This window comes from Liolophura sinensis, chromosome 9 (genome assembly GCF_032854445.1).
Source record: "Liolophura sinensis isolate JHLJ2023 chromosome 9, CUHK_Ljap_v2, whole genome shotgun sequence".
NCBI lineage: Eukaryota > Metazoa > Mollusca > Polyplacophora > Chitonida > Chitonidae > Liolophura > Liolophura sinensis.
Window position 1 is genome coordinate 24,145,443 of NC_088303.1, and position 20,607 is coordinate 24,166,049.

The following is a 20,607-nucleotide window of genomic DNA, read 5'->3' on the forward strand; positions in this document are numbered from 1 at the left end:
CAGCTTGGCTAGTTCATCAAAGTGCCTTGCATTTAAAATTAAGACGTACCAACAGGTTACATTTTTAGGATCTGCTTGTGTATATTTAGTAGGACGGGTCGGAAGTCGGAGGTCACCTGACCACCCTCGTGTCAAAAACGAAATGGCCATCCAGTGTTAAAGCATTGTGGAAAAGACCACTTCTTGCCATTTCGATATTGACCTATAAGGCCCAGTGGTACAAAATAATATCATAAAAGCTCTGCCAAATTACCCCGACCATCAGAAAAGCTAAGAATAATGCAAATCCAACAGATACAAGATCACTGACAGCGATTCATTTTCACATCTAGTAGCGTTGGGAGGACTATGTTTTTCGCCAACGCTGCTTGTTACTAAGAAGATCATAAGGTCTCTAGCTTCCAATCCTTTATAGAATAGATCAAGTCACTTGAGTCTGAGCGAGTGTGACAATTTCCCATTATATACGTCCACCATTTTCAGATTTGCGTATTGCGTTCTTTTTATACCTTGAACAGATCTGATGTATACAGATCAAGTGCTGTCTGAAAAAATGATAAAACAAACTCTTGTTTTCCAGTCCTCAGGTAAATGTTGTTTATAATCATGGACTCTTTCACTCCGGTTTTCTTTTTATGGGTCTGTTGGTGAGAATCAACAATGGAGGCCCATTATAGAGGACGTTTCTGTGTGCTTTAACGACGTAGACCGTGTGTTATTGTCAAATATTAGCTTCCTTTCATTGTTTTGTTCATATGGTTTATATGTTATGCATTGAATGAAAATTTTAATTATGTTTGGAGTTTTAATTATTATTCTTTTAGTTTCATGTGACAAAGTTATAATATTGAATACACTATTTTGATCGTGATGGTAAATGTCGTATACCAGTCAATATGATAGCATATGTAGCGAATAGTTTAGGTGTTAGGTAGCCAATGATCATGTATTTAATAGCTCCTGGTAATATTTAGGCTTACCGTACAGCAATCAAGCGCGTTGTTAGTCACCAAAACGTTGAAAATAAAGAATGTGGAAGTTATCAGACATCGGGTGTGCCATTTGACGTTGACCCTTGTGTTACAGATAAGGGGCATGCAGGCATAAATGCGTGTAAAAAATTAGATGGTACGCTTCTAAAATTAAGATAGAGCGGACTGAATAAGCATGGTGACTTGTGTGTACGCCTAAATTCCTGAAAAGTATAGTGTACATGCGAAATTTAAAGCAAACAGTCCTGTCAAAATCAAAAGTAGATCTCCTAAGTAGTTTACGTGCATGATGTGTTAGTTTTCAGAACTGGAAGGTTACAGCAAAAGCTCATGTATCACTACCAGCAGTCGTGGAGAATGACTACTATGATATTTGTATCTGTGACATTCTGTAGTGTTTGCCATGAAGAAGATGTAACCAGGGCTGGAAAAATGGTCATTTGGGTTACTATTGTAACCGTGCCTGGGGCGAGGCAACAGGTTAGCTTTGGCTAACATTAGGGGATGCCAGGTGGTAGGTAAACAAGTGAAACAGACACAAAATCAGAGTGAGTGATGTGTATTGCTGCCATCTGGGTGACCTGCCAGGCTGATGACTGTCCAGGATGGTGACTAACTCCTCACTCTCACTTCACTTTAGGGCTGGACTTTTATAGCCCCAGTGAGGACCTTCGAGAAAGCATTTAACTACACAGCTGTGGGTGTTTACTCAGTACATGACTTAACTAAGATTTGCGTTTCCAAAACATTGGAAACACTGCATATAAAGACAGTCAAAGGTACATGTAAGAACATTTATACTCTAGAGGTATCCAAAATATGAAAAGCCTTCTACCTCTGCTTTTATAACTAAACATCGTTTAATTGCTATGAAACCACTCTAACTCATTTAATTTTGCTGTACATCCTCAATAACTTTTTGAATATCATTGCACCTGTAAGCTAGTAACCATGATGACAAAGTACAAATTAATACATAGTCATATGCAATATCCCTACCTAATATGAATCACTAGTGATAAATTTCGTGTTGCCAAAAATGCAGGAAGCCAAATCCTAACTACAGCAAGTACTGCTATTGTACTGCACTAAAGCATCCTAATATCGCTCTCAGTGTATGGGTTTAATTCTGCACTGATCGTCAGTTATTTGTGCTATGTTAAAGTGTGAGTTGGGAGTTCAATCGGAAGACAGGCAGCTAACAACTGTTCAACTAACCCACAAATGTATTTGTGAATAAGAATAAGAATGACGACAGCAACTGAGAGTTTACCAGAGCTCTTAAGTTCATGAAGTCCTATATAATTGTGCTTGGAGCGAATTCAGGCCAATAATCTCTGCCACATTGCTAGGATAGTCCATGGTGGAAGGAATGCTGATGTGATACAGGGTTGTAAGTGTGAGTAGGGGAGGTAAGTTTTGTGAGCATAGAAATGCCTGTGTTACTGATGTGTCTGATTTCATAAGATCAAGTCAACCTTGGAAATAGGTTTTGATTGTCAACATTTATCATGCTGGGCGGTGAGAAGAAATTAACTAAGACTAACTTTTTGAAGCCAACTTGTGGACCCAATATGGCTTATTTCAATAAATGAATGATGCCATTGTCAACTTACATTTCTACTCTCAACTTGTTAATTTATTTAGAGCTCTGTGTAAAATCTCGCGATAAAACCAGAGCCCCTTCTTAAAATTTCCCAAGGCAAGACCCTCTGTCTAAATCTGAATGTAACAAGTTGTCAGGCAGTATGTTAGTATCACTATGGTAGACTAGCAGGGTTGTCATTATATTACTGAGCAGAATTTTACACTGGAAAAGTAGCCAGATAACTTAGGAGCTTTGGTAAGTGACAACCTTCTCAATTTTTCACATAGTAGCAGTCTGCAGGTAGCTCTTAACTGTCCTCTGATTAATCCCTTAACTAGTTTTCATTCCATAAGCTAAGAGTTATTCCTCACTTATTTAGGTGTTATGACATTCATTTGTTGGTTGATGACATATCAGATGGAAAAAATTAAGTGTTGACATTTAACTGTGTGAACTAGGCTAGGCTCTGCCTCAACAGTCCCTCCTGTCTGATGTTAAAAGTCGTGGGTTGATGATTTGTCGTTTGACTAGGGAACATCTTCTACTTCTCTTTGCATAATTAGGCAAGGTAAACTGTAAGCTTTTTGTAGAAAATCAGGCATCAGGAGTTTTTACTGTTGACAGCTTTTATGACATTCTGATTTCAAGTACATATTCGCGAGATTTATTTGAAAAACTCAAACTACATGTGTAACATTTGCTTTTGCTTCTATTTCTCAGGGAGTGTCAGTGTGATGGAACAGCCTAGGAATCCTGATTCTGCTAGATGGTTAGCCATCACTGAATACAATTGTGTTTGTGAATTTTCATTCTTCAGTAATATTATTATTGTAGAATCCCAAGAGAAAGCCTCAGCCATGGCTAATAAGGGAGAGGAAAAAGTAGTTCCCGCTGTTGGGGTGAACTTGACGGCAAACTTGAGTGATGTCTCAGTATTTTCCTATACTGGACTATGTGTTGTTCTGCTGAAGAAATACTTCGAAGACAAATGGCATAGGTGAACAGAAACAATATGAATTAGACACATTTAATTGACATAATTCATCTATTCATATTTAAGGAAGCAATATTCATACAATATGCTCTATGAATTAAGAATGCTGTGAGTTTGTATTAATTTCTAAATGAATTATTTGTTTGTTGTTTTTTGTTATTGTTTTTTTTATTTATCAATGAGTTGGCTAATTTATTTATTCAGTCATTATTTGATGGGAATTTGACACAGTTCTGAAGAATGTTGCCCTTCTATGAGGCAGTCAGTTTTGTGAATGGAGAAACCCTAGCAAACCTTGGTAGAAACCATTGCATTTTGCCAGCTACCTTTAAGGAGATGCGGTGGTCAGTGTGCCGGCGCAGCGCAATGACATAAGATCACCTTACCAATGCTGTGAGTTCAAGTCCAACTCATGCTGGCTTCCTCTCCAGTCGTACAAGGGAGGGTCTGCCAGAAAGGTTTGGATGGTCATAGGTTTTTCTCAAGCTCTGCCGAGTTTCCTCCCACCATAATGCTGGTGACTTGAAATAATCTTGAGAACATGCAGCATAAGGCACCAATCAAATAAATAAATAAATAAATAAATAATTTAATAATTTAATAAATATATCCACCACATACAGCCATTAAGCTAAAGCTTAATGTTTTTAACCAACATCAACTCAGCAAGATGTTATGTTTTTTTATCTGATAAATGTCTAGGTACATGTATATGCCCTTGTTGACATTTATAACTACCAAATAGGGGAAATGTGAAGTAGTCATTTTCATTATCCACAAATCTGGAAACAAGAGAAAATATATCACATGTAAAACAAAAATTTGTCATAAACGGGGGTTTTTTTTCCCTTTTTTATTCAGAGATTTCAAGCTGAAGACAGTTCATCAGCTTGAAGAGCATTTAGATCTGCCAGCTCAGGTAAGGATATAAAACATTGGGTGAATGTCCATTGTTACTATTGTCTAAATAGTACATAAATATGTGACAAGCTACATTAATAGCTTTCCAGAAGGATGGGTGATATGCAAGATGTCCTCAGGATATTGGAGTATGAGACCTGCACAGCAAATGTTGCGCATGTAACCTCTCTGTCAGATGTATGCAGGTCACTCACATGTGACTCCAATCAAATTCGCTGTGAGGACTGGAAATAGCATGACTGTCATTATTCCACCGTCCTTCTTGAAGTGCCAAAATTGTGTTCATCGGTACCAGAAATGATTTTATATGTGGATTACCATATTACTGCCTTTTTCCTAAAAAAAGATAGAGTTTGAGAAATTGTACAAAATAAAATAAAAGAATTAAACACAATCATTTTAAGTTAATGATTTTAGTTACATGGTTACTCGGTGATGGGATATGGAAATATATGGTGTCAGTAACACTCATATTTGGTGAGGCATCGGCCATCCCAGGCCCAGTATGAAAGTAAGGAATCGCATAGATTTCCATCTCCTATCACTAAGTCAGTACTAACCAGATATCAAATTTATCGTGGAAAATACCCATCAGTTCAGTGCAGAGTATCAATATATAGGTGAATTGCGGTAGGACAAAGGCTAGCCGCTCCCCACAGTTCGAGTCCCCCTCTGCTGTTTCAAACAAGCAAGTAACTAAACAAATTGTGCATTCCGGGAGCGCAAAATCTGGACTTCTTCTTGTTTTTTTTCGTTTGACTTTTTGGCAGGTATATAAGCCTCGTCCATTGACCCTTTATTTTAGTATTTGACTGACTTAGCAAATCTTATAAGACTATTATCGAGTCCTCGGTAATCAAAGGGTGTTTTTGATGAGATTTGGTCCATATTTTCTTAATCTGTGGGATCTTTAGGCCATATATATAACCTTACAGTACCCTGCGTTGTGTTACTGCAGACACAAAGCCACAGTTGAGCATGGAATAATTTTGAAATTCGTTTAGCGATATTTTCCTGCTGTCTGTGCTGTTCACATAGGGAAGCCTCACATGCCTGCAGGGAATGTACTGCTGTGACATCGTGAGGTCAGCAGTGGCTAGATCGCAGGGGAGTAGATTTTCTGATGTTTGACCACCAAATTCTACCATTTTTCTTGCGTTTTTGACATTTTAAACGATTGGACTCGATTTAGGGAACATGAAAGCATCTATATGAAGTTTGGAAAGTCCACCACTGGGATTCTACTTTTAAGGACTTTGTGGTCTTACTCTACATTCAAGGTGCGAGAATCAATGTATGCCATTCTGGATGAAGAAGGAATTGAGGATGTTGACCCATTTGTTACTGCCCTCCTGGAAGACCCATTTTTGCAGAAATCTGGACTCACTATTGTCTTTGATCTTTTGATTCTTGGCTTGAAAGATGGTAAGTTTTCATTGATTTAGGTGCAGGGTAGTTGGGTTATTACTGGTACTCATAATAAAGGTCCGCACACAGTATGTCACCTGAACATATTTGATTCTACAATCTTGTTTCTGATGTACAGACAAATTCAGAAGATAAAGCAACTCTATTGGGTGCATTTAGAACTAGTTACTTATGGCAAGAGCCTTAACAACTGGCCAACTTCATGGTTAGACTGTCTGCAACTTTGTTAGTACTTTGTAACAGGCACTAACCTTGTTGTTTTGATATCTGCCGAAGTGCCCTGTCAAATTGAATCATCTTTAGCTTGAGCCTTACAAGGAAGAACCTAAAATTCCACCCATGACTAAATTGTATATTTTGCCACATTCTGAAAGTTCTGTTGGCCTTAAGAAGATGTTTTTTTGGGGGGAGTTGTTTTGAATGTAAGATGATATACTTTTGGCCTGATGTAAGTGTCATCATATTTTTGACATTTAATTCCCTGTATAAATGCACTGTGTTAAGCAAAATTTAGATCATATTCCATAATTACATTAGACTAATTAACAGAGAGATCACAGTTTGGAATACTTATTCTGTTTGTTCATTTGTCGAGTTGTGTGGTTGTCTTTTTGGGTCTTATTAGAAATGGTAGTATTTTGGATGGTGATGGGAACTTTTCTGTCTTGACTGTATATTGAAACATCTGACGCATCATGGATCTCAATGAGAAAAAAAAATTCTCTTGAATGGGATGAAAGGCTTGCTTATATTTCACTCTTTCTGTAAGTATCTCCCTGTCCAATTTACATGTGGCTTCATAACGTTGTGCGCATTGTTTGCAGCAGGTCTTGAAAAGCTCTCAACTAATTGTCACAAAGAATGCATGCAAGCTACAAAGTTATATCTTCAGATTCAGCTTCCTTTACAATGGGGTACCGATAGGTAGCGGCGTGCTAGTGTGATATAGGACTTGCATTTCACAAGTCTTTTGTTGTGTGATGTGAAACATGTTGCGTGCTGCGGTGTCATCTGTGACGTCTTTGGTCTACCCACTGTGATGTCATGCTGTTGACGCTGCAGTCGAATGTCCAGCATCGCTGAAATACGTGAAATATCCCAATTCGGACTTGCTGGTATCCCGTTCAATTATTTTCAATTTTATACCTTGTCCTTGCTTTTGTTTGTCCACTTTTTACGACTGCACTGCCCTTACCCTTATAAGGTGGACTAGAGGTATACTTAAGGTGTTTCTGAGGTGTATTGAAGATGTATTGAAGGTGTATCTGAAGTACTGCCAATTACACCAAGGTACAACAGAGGTATAGCTGAAGTACAGTCTTATAGGCAAGGTGGATGTATACCAGTTTCACTTTTATTTTGATAGAAAACAAGCTCAAAACACTTAAATATAAATTATAGATAAATTTAAGTAAGTGCATGCTGTTCTTTGTTTACAGTATCTGTAAACCTCAGCTGACTTACAACAACAACAGTTTACATGAGGCTTTCTAGGTGCTTGATCAAAATTTAGTGCTACTCCTTTTCTATGCCTCTCAGAACTGTCCATGTGCCCAAACATGTTACAAATTTTGTCCCAGGAAGCATGACTCAGTGCATAATTGGGTTGTTTTCCCACAACCTGGAATGTTTATGCGCCTTGTTCACGGCAGCCATCTTGGAATAATTAGGGGCAAATACTTCCATGCTCTGTGATTGTTAGATATTTGCACACTGAATAGCAAGTCACTGTAGGGTGAGATAAGAGCTTGTATTTATTTTGGTCTTCTTTTGCACTAAAATATTTGCAATTTTGTACTCACAATTTTGTTTGAATTAAAATGTAAATATGATCTCTTGTTTTAAAACTTTAAAAAAAAGTGGCTGAGGTACATGATCGCTTTACATGACACTAAATTATAATCAAAAACTCACAAAGTTTCTTAGGTGTACCTGAGGTATATCATTTACTTTTTTTAACCTTCAAAGTTGCTAAGGTGTACCTGGGGTATATCTTCTAAGTGTTGATTGTTTTCAAATTTCCTGAGGTGTATTTGAGGTACATTGTCTTGTGTTCAACAACTGCTCCAAAACTCGCAAAGTTTCTAAGGTGTACTGGAGGTACATCATTCATTTTTTTTGAAGTGCCACTCTGGGGAGAATACCAAATTGTGTAGAAATATTACAGTGATATGAAAGAAATCCTATGGAGTAAGCCTAAAACCATGTTTCAATATGATTTTGGTGAATAACACTATTTAACCCATATAACTGAAGATTCCTTGAAAAACAAAATCTTTGGTTGTGCCCCGCCTAAAATTTCCCTGATGTGACGTGATAATATTCCCTGTATGACGTAGGAGCAGGCAGATGTGACGTTGAGTAAGAAAGTTATGCTGGGATGACAACAAGGGCGTTTGAAAGGGCAGCGTCATTTGTGGATATACACTTTCAAAGTTTCTAGGGTTCACCCAAGGTACATCTTCTACTTACTTGAGGTACAGTACATCTCAGATAATATAGATAGGGTGTACACCTCATCTATACCTCACACCAAGGTGTACATGAGGCGTACACCCCATATACACTATATCTACAACCTCACATCTGTAAGGGGTACTTGTCCATGTGATGTCTTTCTTGGGTGACGTTGAAACTTTTATTAGGTGTCAACTAGAACTGTATTCACCTTTCTGTTTCTAATCCGTACCTTTCAGACTCATAGCTTATTGATGGGTTCACCAAGCCGCAGCCTGCTTGCAGTTTTGTCAGCTAACATTAGCGTTTGCAATTTTATTGTTAATGTTTGCAGGACATTATGATGGCCCGTATGCGTTTCCTGATAAAGAGGGTAGCCTGGGTAACCTGCGAGTGAAGTGGGAAGAGGTGGAACATCTAGAGCTTAGTGTGGTGGAAAATCTCTCCACCAATCAGTACCTCATGTCAGAGTAAGAGTATACATGTTGTCATTTTGTAATGGGGTGGAAAATCTCTCCACCAATCAGTACCTCATGTCAGAGTAAGAGCAAATATGTTGTCACTTTGTAATGAGGTGGAAAATCTCTCCACCAATCAGTACCTCGAGTAAGAGCAAACATGTTGTCACTTTGTAATGAGGTAGAATATGTGTGCACAAAACGGTACAAAATATCACAGAAGATCTTAAACATGTTGCCATATTATAGCGTGGTGGAAAATCTTTCAACAAACCGGTACACAATTTCAGAGTATTGAAGGCTTCATTTATTTTCAGTTTAAAGTGCATGGGGTCGAAAACTTGTCCACAAAACATGACAAGATTTCAGCGAAAATCTTTATCATGTTGTCACTTTGTAATGGAGTGGAAAATTTGTCCACAAGCCACAACAAGATGTCAGAATATTAAAGGCTTCAGTTGTTGTCACTTTGTAATGCAGTAGAAAATCTCTTCACAAACCAGCACATGATATCAGGGTAAATTCTTCAAAATATTCTCGCGTTGTAGAGTGGTGGAAATATCAGCCCTTAGCTAGTCACATGATACGTAGGTGTTTTGAAAATGGTCTACCAAACTGATTAAGGCCTTTAGTTAGGAGGTTTGTGGTATAATGTAACTGTAGAGGTGCAGTGGTTTCATCTGGGCCTCCATTCGGTTTTGTATGGACTTATCCAATGAAATGGTCTTATGTTAAACAGCCACAAAGAAAAAGAATCAAATGCAAAGTGCAATACGAACAGACCATGCTTTTATATCAACAAAATGGATTTACCATTACACAAACACCAACGGTTAGCCTAGTGTTTACATTCCGGGATGAGGTTTTGCACATTAAGGTGCATTGAGAAGAACATTGTAAATGTGAAACTTTGGAATTCTCTTGCTACATGTATATGTATATGAACGTTTTAGTGTTGAAAGCATTGCTTAATCCATGTGTGAAAAATCTGTTTGATGGTCGCCCAAGTTTCCTGCACGATTAATGACACAAATGTAATACTGCATTTTTGGAAATTGTACACATTTTGTCATCTCTACCACCTTTGCAGTCATCCATATTTGTGACTGCAGTCTATACTTGCTTTCAAGTATGGACCCCGTACATCTGAACTTAATGATGGTGAAATGTTCATTTCTTTGTGAAAGAGACATAAGTACATGTACTAGGATTTTAATATACATATGTGTACGTATTGATCTCATTACTCATATTTCAAACATGTGTAGATTTGATTAAGTGTAATCTCTAAGACAACTGTTCAAAATTCAATATACTTGGTTTATGCTTACTGCAGACAGATGAGGTAAGTGATAAATGTCAAGTTGTAATGTAGATTCATATCAGTTGTAGCATGTCAAACGTCATGTCACACAAGACTTCATTTCCATCTACCTGAATGCAGCTTGTTCTCACTCAGTAACATTTACATCTATTATTAATTTTTGAGTTGTTGTAAACCATGCTTTAGACTGGCTTTCATTTCTCTATGTGCGTAGAGAATATAGACATTATAGTGTAGGTGATTTTATACAATTTCCTTTTAATATTTTTTTTTCTTTTTCTTTTCTTTAGTTGGAATACCATGCTGAAAACTTAATTTTTTATTTTTAATGGCCTTATTATATTCATTTCTTTTTTTCATCGCCCTTGTTATTCATATTAGCGGAAGGGAAGAGGAATCATCTAAATTGTCTAACGTGTTATGTACTGTGTATAATTTTGTTTGTTATTTATTTGATTGTTGTGGGCAGAGTCAAGAATTTTTACTTATACCATGGCAATCAGTAATCATAGCAATCAGTAATCATAGCAATCAGTAATCATAGCAATCAGTAGTCATACATCTGTGACAATCAGCCTGTAATTTTTTGAACTCTTCTTCACATCTTGTTTGTCTACTGATTTTGCCAATTGCATGCGAAGCGTGGCTGATGTGTAGATGTGGTTTGATTCTGTGTGAGTGTTCTTGAAGTCATAAAAAAATGTGTACATGCCTATAGTGTCACCAGTTAATACTGACATGATCAGTGAGTACACCAGATAGCTGGCAGGAGACTTTCTAAAGATGATATTATTTATATATTTATTTCATTGAATTTTTTTTTCTGTATTCAAGAATATTTCACTTAGATGATATTTAATCCTTGTCATAATATATGAGACATTTCAGTTTATTTTCAGTATGTATGATTTTGCGTCATACCGAAGAATATTTTGTGCATTTTGAAGTTCTCCAGACTTGAGTAACATCGTCTGTTGTTCAGTCCTACCATTGTGATAATGTTGGGGGGAATTGGTAACTTGCTACATTGAAAACACCTAGAATTTAATGGAAATTTTTACAACTACATGAAATTGCCCAGCTGCACAAATTGTATTCAAGAAAAGTTGATTAGTTGTAAAGTTATGTTGACATGTGATTCACTGTTAATCACGTAAAATATCTTGTGATTGTTTACTGGCGTGATACAACAGGGCGATCAATCCGTGAAATTATAGGCTGTTTACTGCATGTACTCATACATTGCAAGGTAACAATGGTCAGTCCAGCATGGACTTAAGTCACCATTGTGCAATGGCAAAGTTCCCCATAGCTTCATATGACTGTCCCAAATACATGTATAGCATATGTCATTGTAGTGCCCAAATAGGGCCTCTGCGGAACCAGCATGTTACTTTGGAGAAGGTTTTAATAGTTGACTACTCGAAACCTGATGTTAATTGAAAAGAAAGTACATATATTCTTCACTATGTTCACAAGGTGTCAAGAAGTTGTTCTCATCAAATAATTTTTTGTGTGAAAAATGAATTGAATTATAACATTGCAAAAACTCATGTACATTATGTTTCCTTTTGTGTCTCTATTTGTTTTTTGGTGGGTTTTTTGCAGAGAGGAGCAGAAAGAGAAAGCAAGTCATGCAAAAAAACAGAGGATAAAGAGGATAGCCCTGATCAGCTTAGCCACTATTGGTGGAGGAACGCTGATAGGTGAGATTTTATACTAGGTAAAGCTCATGGCCCAAATTACTCCAGCCATGTTTTAACAAGCATGCCTGATTATTTGTGGCAAGATAAAATGAATTGATCAACTGATTGGAAATATCACCAGCCCTTTGTCATTATTACAATCAATGTTGTAAGTAATGATAAATAATGTTGCAAGTACCTGGATCTTTCAGTAATATAATTTAATGTGTTGGAAGTGATGGAAATAATCTTAATTGTGGTGGCAGGTTCCTCCGTGGCCTGGTGATTAGCATGCTAAAGCAGCACAGTAACCCAGGAGCCTCTCACCAAAGCAGTTGTTGTGAGTTCCTCTGCAGTCGCACTTGGGAAAGATTGCAGGCAACCCACAATGCTGGCCACTGTTGTATAGGAGAAATGTTCTTGAGTACAGCATAAAACGCCATTGATATAAATAATAAAGAATAGTGGTGGAAATTGCAAATAATTAAACTAATACGTGTATCATATACCTCTTGGGCACATACTCTTCTCCCCAAGTGGACAGTTCATCAGTTGTCATGTTACAGAGTTTATGATACATGTATAAAATCCCAAATTCTCTGTGTTTCAGGTTTAACAGGTGGTTTAGCAGCACCCCTGGTGGCTGCAGGAGCTGGGGCGATCATAGGTGGCGCTGGTGCTGCTGCTCTAGGCTCTGTGGCTGGAGTGGCTGTGATTGGTTCCTTGTTTGGTGTGGCAGGAGCTGGGATTTGGCAGGTGTGTATTGACGTTTCATCTGTGTAGTGTTTTACAACATACACTAGCATTCACACATAAACTCCTAATTTATAACAAATGCCATGTTGTTCGACACCAGCTTTGTTTGTACTCTTGGATTAAGAAAAATACTCAGAAATAGAAAGATCTAGTGTCCAACGTGGTTGCTAATTCGCACATAATCATGATATTATGCAGATCAAGCTTTGCCTTTTTATGCAATTATTCGGTAAATGCAAAACCTTAACCTAAATACACTTTTTTCAGGGCAAAATTTGGTCTGGAAGTCAATTTAAGTGTTAAATATAGTGTCCACTTATAAGAAAACTTATACATTTAAGCACCACAGATGACTTATAAAAATAATTTATAATATTAGTACAGTGTTTGGCATGAACCTATATCATCTTGGGTCGTACTGTTATGATTTGCATTTCCACTAACACTAATAAACTTCATGGAGAATTGGAAAGCTTAACTTAGAAGCCATGTCCTGGGCCAGCTCACCATTTTACTGGCTTCAGTGAGTGAGAGTTACGCTAAAGATAGACCTTTCACTAATACATTGCGTGTATACTACATGCTGGTATATCCTCACCAGGCCTGCCTTACTAGGTAAGCAACCTGATGATACATTGTGTCATGTTTACATGCAGTTAGTGTGTAAACAAAGGCTGAAGTGTCATAAAATGGCCTAAACCAGATTACATGCACTAAACGATCAAGATCCGTGTAAGATGCGATCAGGATGTTGCCAAAATCCGTGCATGGGCGTCCATCATGGCCACATGATATGCATAGGATCCATAACCACATGGATCAAGATGCACGTAGGGTGGACAGATGATACACTTAGATTATATCAGTAGGATGGACAGTACTGTATACCCTCAAACATGAAAGTATTTTTACAAATGGTTGTTCAGGTATATCGTGTATCACATCTGGTTGTTTCAGGTATATCCCTAAACCTGACCGTATTTTTACACCTGGTTGTTTCAGGTATATCCTCAAACCTCACAGTATTTTTACACCTGGTTGTTTTCAGGTATATCCTCAAACCTCACAATATTTTTACACCTGGTTGTTCAGGTATATCGTGTATCACATCTGATTTTTTCAGGTATATCCCTAATCCTAACAGTATTTTTATGTATGGTTGTTTCAGGCATATCCTGAACCGGATAGCATTTTTACGCCTGGTTGTTTCGGCATATCCTGCACCTGACTATATTTTTACAACTGGTTGTTTCAGGTATATCCTGAATCTGACTATATTTTTACACCTGGTTGTTTCAGGTATATCCTGAATCTGACAGTATTTTTATGCCTAGTTGTTTCATCTATATCCTGAACTTTTGTCAGGTATATCCTCTGTCACATCTGGCTGTTTCAAAATATATCCTTAAACCCGACAGTATCTTTTATGCCTGGTTTCAGGTATATCCTCTGTCAAACCTGATAGTACTATAATGCTTGGCTGTTTCAGGGTATAAAATGAAGAAGAGAGTGGGAGCGGTGGAGGAATTTGAGTTTGAACCCCTCATCCATGGAGGTCCTCTTCAGTCTAAGGACACCCCATCTCGACAACTTCATATCACCATCGCAGTCACTGGCTGGCTGAATAAAGATATGAAAGGTTAGCATTACTTTGGACCTCCTTCAGTTTTATCTATCACATATATTTAAGTGTTATCAAGTTAACTGTCTCATTATTATTTTATCTCATTTTATCTCTGTGTTTTCCTCATGGTTTTGCTTCAGTAATTATTACTGTTACTCAGGTAATTGAGTTAGGTTATGAAATCAAGCTTGGGAGTATACTAAAGTGATGTAATGGGCCAAGGAAGAACTAATTTTGTTTAGGACAGATATGGGTTCATTCTAAAATAGATTGGCCCTTACCAGTTTTAATTGTTGTTTGACGGACACAATAATAAATCCGTTTCCAGTGATAGAGGGTAAAAAAATTAACGCTTGAAAATCATCTGCTTCTTGAAATGTGGATAATCCTTTTTCCTATTGAAGAGACACCCTAAATGGCCAAGAATTTCACTCACAAAAGTGCATTTTTATTTTAAGCAAATAAATGTCACAAAATATTATTTTTGGAGCTGCAACTTACAATTCTTCAGCAGAATATCCCATATGCCCAGCAAACCTCAAAACAGCTTTCTAATATCAGTAGAACTCTCAGAAAATCAGGGAAAATGGGCATATTAGTCATGGACGAGATTTATGGTCATTTAGGGTATTTACACAATCAGAAAGCTTAGAAAAACAGGAAAATCAAAACATTTTCTGTTTTGTTTATTTTTTATTATTTTTTTCAGTTGTCTCACTCGTAAAATACCAGACATAATTTGGCCCTACTTAGCAACTTTACATGATATTTAGCATATAACTGTGTGCTATGGTTTCTGTTTGTTCTACTCATAAACATTATGTCTATCATGAGTGTACTCAATAAGATTTCCTTGAGTACATGTGTTTGGGAAGAAGCGCTTTAAGTAAATAGTTAAACCAAATAAAACTGCTGTTTTGCTTGATCACTTCTGTTTTATTCTGATAGCATTGGCAAAACATGGTCTAAAATGCTGAGTATTTATAGAAATAGAGTGGTAGTAAGGATATAATTTGTAGAGTAGCATTAATGGTATAATTTTATTAGCTACTAGTATTCAGCCTGTCAGTGAGCTATTGGTATTAAAAGACGTTAGACAAAAGAAAGCTCCAGTCAGTTTCTGCATGAATTTTTGACTGTGGCTGTCGTTGACCTGTCTTGAATGTTAATATGTGTACATGTATTTATCTTGCTGGCAGATGTGAGGAAGCCGTGGAAGTGTCTGATGAATTCCAACGAGCAGTACTGCCTGCGGTATGAGACAGAGCACCTGCTAGCATTTGGCACAGCCTTTGATTATATTCTCAGTGTGGCCATGTCCATGGCAGTCCAGGAGTCCCTCAAATATACCGTTTTGTCAGGTATGACTGGATGTTCTCTGTGATGGTGTACAGTATTAAGAAAGTGGCTCAGCTTGACATTATTACATTTACTTACACCCTTTCTTTTGGAATTTTAGATGAAATACAGTAATCAATGACTTTCATTATTGATGTGTCCTGTCTAGCCCCATGTACTATTCTCTGATCTATTTTCACTTTCGTTTTGTCATGTCTGCTGCACCTTTAATGTGTGTGTGTTAATTTCTTGTGGTGCACATCAGGTATCTTGGCTGCAGTGGCTTGGCCAGCTGCCCTTGTGTCTGCTGCTAACGTGATTGATAACCCTTGGAGTGTATGTGTACAGAGGTCAGTGGGTGCAGGCAAGCAGCTTGCAGAAGTGCTGCTCGCACGTGAGCAGGTAGGATGTGAATGCATTTCCTTCACAGCACAAGTTCACATACTTTCCTTAGTCACTTGAATGTGTTCAAATAAAGCTGTTACTGACATTCATACAATATTTGTAATTGTCTCTGTTTCACTTACATGTTAAAACTTAAATCATGTTAAATGTACCATAATGTAACCAGAAATCAAATTTGATGAACGCCTGTGAAATCTTCATCTGTGCTGCCTTTTATCCAGATTTTATGCTGTGTTCAATAGGGCCACAGGCCAGTCACACTGATTGGATACAGTTTGGGTGCAAGAGTTATCTTCTCTTGTCTAGAGGAACTTTCCAACAGAAAAGGTAAAGAGAAGATGATCATGTGATCTGTGATATTCATCTGTATGATAAAACCATGCAAATTATTTTTAAGAATTGACATAAACCTGATTGTGTATAATCATTAAAAAGTTTAAATTTATTAGTATAAATTTATGAGGAAATATATTCTGTTTATCCTTATTTATTGTGGGACCAAATATCACAGGTAGCACTTGGTCATCATTTTCTTGAGCAAAAGGTTAAGAACTTTGACTGATGTCTGGGCGTACATTTACGTGACAGCAGCTCATTGGAATCCTCCTGTCAGACAAAGCATTAGTAGGAATGAAATAGTATTGGAAGTTAGACTAAGCTTAAAACCTTCTGACATTACAACAAGATAAGACATCACAAAAATGTCCAAAGTGTAGTTAAGCTAATACGGTTTAAATTAGGTAAAATTAAAAACATGAAATTTTAAATCTCGTGAAAGATATTAAATTTTCAGTCTGTTACAAAAAATCGGAAAATGCTATCCCAGTTTTTGAGGAAGCTGTTATTAGCACACCTGAGAGTTTGCTGAATCTTCTATCGAAAAAAAGTTATTAGGGTGCATCTAAAGTGTCGCAAAAATTTGGTTTATCATAGTTTACTTATCAATAATGTTCTTGCTGACTTTGTTAATTTCTAATTTTATGCTCTTGGACAGAAGCTGGTACAAGGTTAAAACATTCCAGTAAGGAGGGGAAAACTAGGTATGAGATCAGGCAAAACATTTGAACTTTTTCATTTTTTGTTTTTCAGTTATATCTGGTTTCAGTTGTCTGGTGATGCTTGTTTCCATTGTTTGACAAAGTTCTCAACTAGCCCACTCTTTGTGTCATTGTTTCAGGGTGTGAGGGAATTGTAGAGGATGTGATACTCTTGGGAGCTCCAGTAAGCGGAAGTTCTAAACACTGGGAACCATTTGGTAGAGTGGTTGCAGGAAAAATTGTCAATGGTTACTGCAGGTGAGTCAGACTGTGAAACCAGGTGTAAATCCATGGATTAATCCCAGACATCACTGGCTTCAGTGGAACCTATCGCACTAGGGATCACAACCCTGTGAACATTATCCTTAGTAACTTAATTTAAGAAAGATAATTTTTAACCAAGTTAATGTAACGTATACTTCCCAGCCTAAAGTAATATACACACAAGCGATAAAACTTTTGTTCATTGCACTGTTTGAGATGAAGTGATTAGTACTAATGTTTGAAAACTAAAAAGCTAAAAACTGCCTCGAAATAATCATAAATGTATGTATTTATCGCAAATTCCATTTTGTTGATGTTGTCTGCCATGGCAACAGGGGCAAACTTTTGCTTTTTGTACGAATTGCAAGCAGAGGGTCAACTTCGTTTTAACTGATTTTAATGACAGGGCATACACATGATAATTACTAACAGATTGGCCTTGGACATGGATTTTGTATATCACCGTGTTTGTGCGACTTTGGTGACAATAAACGATCAAAGACGCTGGTTTGGCCATTTTCCATATTATCATTTGGCCAGATTAAACCTTCATTGAAGACTGCTCGTTTTCATGTGGAAACATAGCATTCAAGTAAATAAACCACTAATTACTATAAATCTTCAGCGTTTTCAACCCCTAAGGCACTTTTTTCAGTGGAATTTATGAATACATCTACTACAAAAATGACTCCAAACTTATTTGTTTGTGTCACTAAAGATGCAAGCTTCATAAAACTGTGCAAATTATTTCTCTACACAGCATAGTTCTCTTAGAATGTTTCAAAAGATTGGTCATAGAGTAGGTTGAAAAGGTTAAAGAATTAGGGTACAGATGATGGGTTGGGGAAGTGCATATGTGATTATCTACATTGTTTAATCTGTTTCAGAGGAGACTGGTTACTGAAGTTCCTGTACAGGACTTCCTCAGTACAAATTAAAATTGCCGGTCTTCATCCAGTGCGATGGGAAGACAGACGCATGTGTAACATAGATCTCAGTGATTTGGTAAGGCTTCACCACCAGATTGGCTCCTTTCTGTTTCCCTGCTGTAATATCAAATTTCACCATCCCTTCATATTCCTAGTCTAGTACAATCTCTAATTTTTTAGCAAACCCAGAAGCCTTTGTGCCAACAGTACATTTAGTATATTGTACATCAGAAGTGCAAAATCATGTTCACCACTGTTTAATAAGATCACAGGGAGTGTGTTAATAGTTGGCATGAAGATGGGTAGTACTGGAATGTTCATGTGTCAGCTATTAGATTTCAGTTTTGTGTTCTGAATTCATGGCATCCAATTTTTCTTGGCTAGGTTACTGGTCATATGGACTACCTGATCAAACTGGAGGAGATCCTGAATGTGATTGGTGTACGAACGATCAGCAGCAGTGGCCACCCTATTAAATCTACATCATCCCAAAGTCTTGCCAGTCCCACAGCCAAACCTAGTTCTCCCAGTAAGGAAAACCCTGCCGCAGAAAACAACAACAGGGAGCCTGGAGCAATAAGCCAGGTGGCTAAATCTGATTCTGATGTCAGCGTTGGAAATGTTCCCCAGAAAGCTAAAGGTCAGGACGAATTGGCTGGCCACACTGCTGAGGTTACTGGGAACGCTCTGCTTCAGTCGTCAAATAAGACTGCATTAGGGTCACAACCACAGAAGTCTTTAGAGGAGAAGTTTACTGATCTTGGGCTGGAAAACAGAAATGATAGCATAAGGACAGCCACAGAGGAGAGGGTGTATGTACCTCCTAGAAGATCACAAGGTGCACAGAACTCAGCGCTCAGGTATGACACAGAGAACACCAATCCTTGAGCAGAACTGGAGCTCTACAGGAGAAAACCGACAGGTGTATTAAGTATATAAAAACGGGACTAGCTGAGGAAAAATTGTGAAGGTAAATGTTAGTGTAACAAATTATTAATAAATCGTACTAGAGATTAATTAAAGGGGTATACGCCAGATGCCAGTCATATTCTTAAAAGCAGATAAATGAACACAGTTGGCAGTGGATTGAAATATATTACTGTATGAACCTGAAGTTCGTCCAAGACTGAGTTGCACATTTTGCATGATGTGGAAGTTATATTGATGTCAGAAAGCTGGTCTGAGGTTTGTTTTGAAAGATGAATGAAAGGAGAAAATGTGAGATGATGCAGGCAAAGTAATGTTTTCTGACCTGTACTTGCCACATGTTGGGCCATTTTTAGGGCAAATAAAGCATTTAGTGATTTTCTCTCTGTCGGGTTTAGAACAATTCCACAATTGGTATGGTGGACGTATGTTGCTGGAAACTGAGAACTCAGGAGGTTTTGTTATATTCACTGACTTCCCTATCTTTTCAGGTGAGCCTTAAATCATGACCAGGTTTTAAACCAAAGTTATAGATATCATGACTGATAGAATGAAACTCAAGAGGGCTATCATGCCCTGACACATGTTATCAGAGCAACTAGAAAACATGGAAAGGCAAAATTTTAGATACAAAAACATTTTTGTACTTTTTCAAAATTTTAATTTCATTAGATTCCATCATTGAACTGAACTAACAGCTCTGTGGAAATGTATTTGTTTTATGGGGAAAATTTTGCTTGCCTTATTATTCGATCATGTCATAAATGAAAATGGTATTTTTATTTTGCATTGTATCATATGTATTTTGATACTCATGATTTCTGAAACTGACCTACATTTTTCTATTGATTCTGTGCTCAGAATCAAACTGCAACATTGAACTCAACTTTGTCATGCAGGTCTACATTCCATGTCTGATTTTACTGTAGGACGGAAATTTATCTCAGGTGCTGAGTAGAAACCTTAGCAAAGGTTTTCCAGATCTCATGCAATAACGCTGAAATCTGAAACAAAATACGCTGTGCATTTATTGTTCACCCACAAAGATTTTTTTTTGACCTAAACCACAACAATTTTAAGCATCGAGAAAACAATGTGTTTATGTATGTACTACATATATATACCTAATTTTTAGATCACATTTGAGGGTGTGCTGGTGAAATGCAAATTTTTGTTAATCATGTTAATTATAATTAATTTTATACGTATATATATAAATGTAGGAGCATATCCTCAAATACATTAAAATTTTAATCTTTGTAAAATTATGTCCTTGTAGTATTAAATACACAAATACCTCTTTTGTTTTCACTGATGTAAGTTTGGGTACAAAGAGTATTCTGCACTGCTAGTTAAAAATTGAGAGTAAATATTGAAGTAATGTTTTGTTGATTGCGCATTATGAAACAAATTGTTTTCTGATTAATATAACTGCTATATTAGTCCCAGTGTTAACATATCTTTTACATATGTGTATGAT

The 20,607-nt window shown here is 37.1% G+C and overlaps 1 protein-coding gene across 1 annotated transcript; it reads left to right on the plus strand.

Moving 5' to 3' along the window:
- The first annotated feature begins 635 nt into the window (after positions 1-635).
- Positions 636-20,190, plus strand: LOC135474760 (transmembrane and coiled-coil domain-containing protein 4-like). The gene is given in 14 exon segments (XM_064754349.1): positions 636-3,577; positions 4,436-4,493; positions 5,776-5,932; positions 8,728-8,762; positions 8,765-8,850; positions 11,771-11,868; positions 12,458-12,595; positions 14,087-14,242; positions 15,427-15,588; positions 15,831-15,967; positions 16,213-16,297; positions 17,148-17,265; positions 18,159-18,276; positions 18,585-20,190. Coding segments are annotated over 14 exon segments (2,163 nt in total). The 5' UTR covers positions 636-3,266; the 3' UTR covers positions 19,089-20,190.
- The last annotated feature ends 417 nt before the right edge of the window (positions 20,191-20,607 follow it).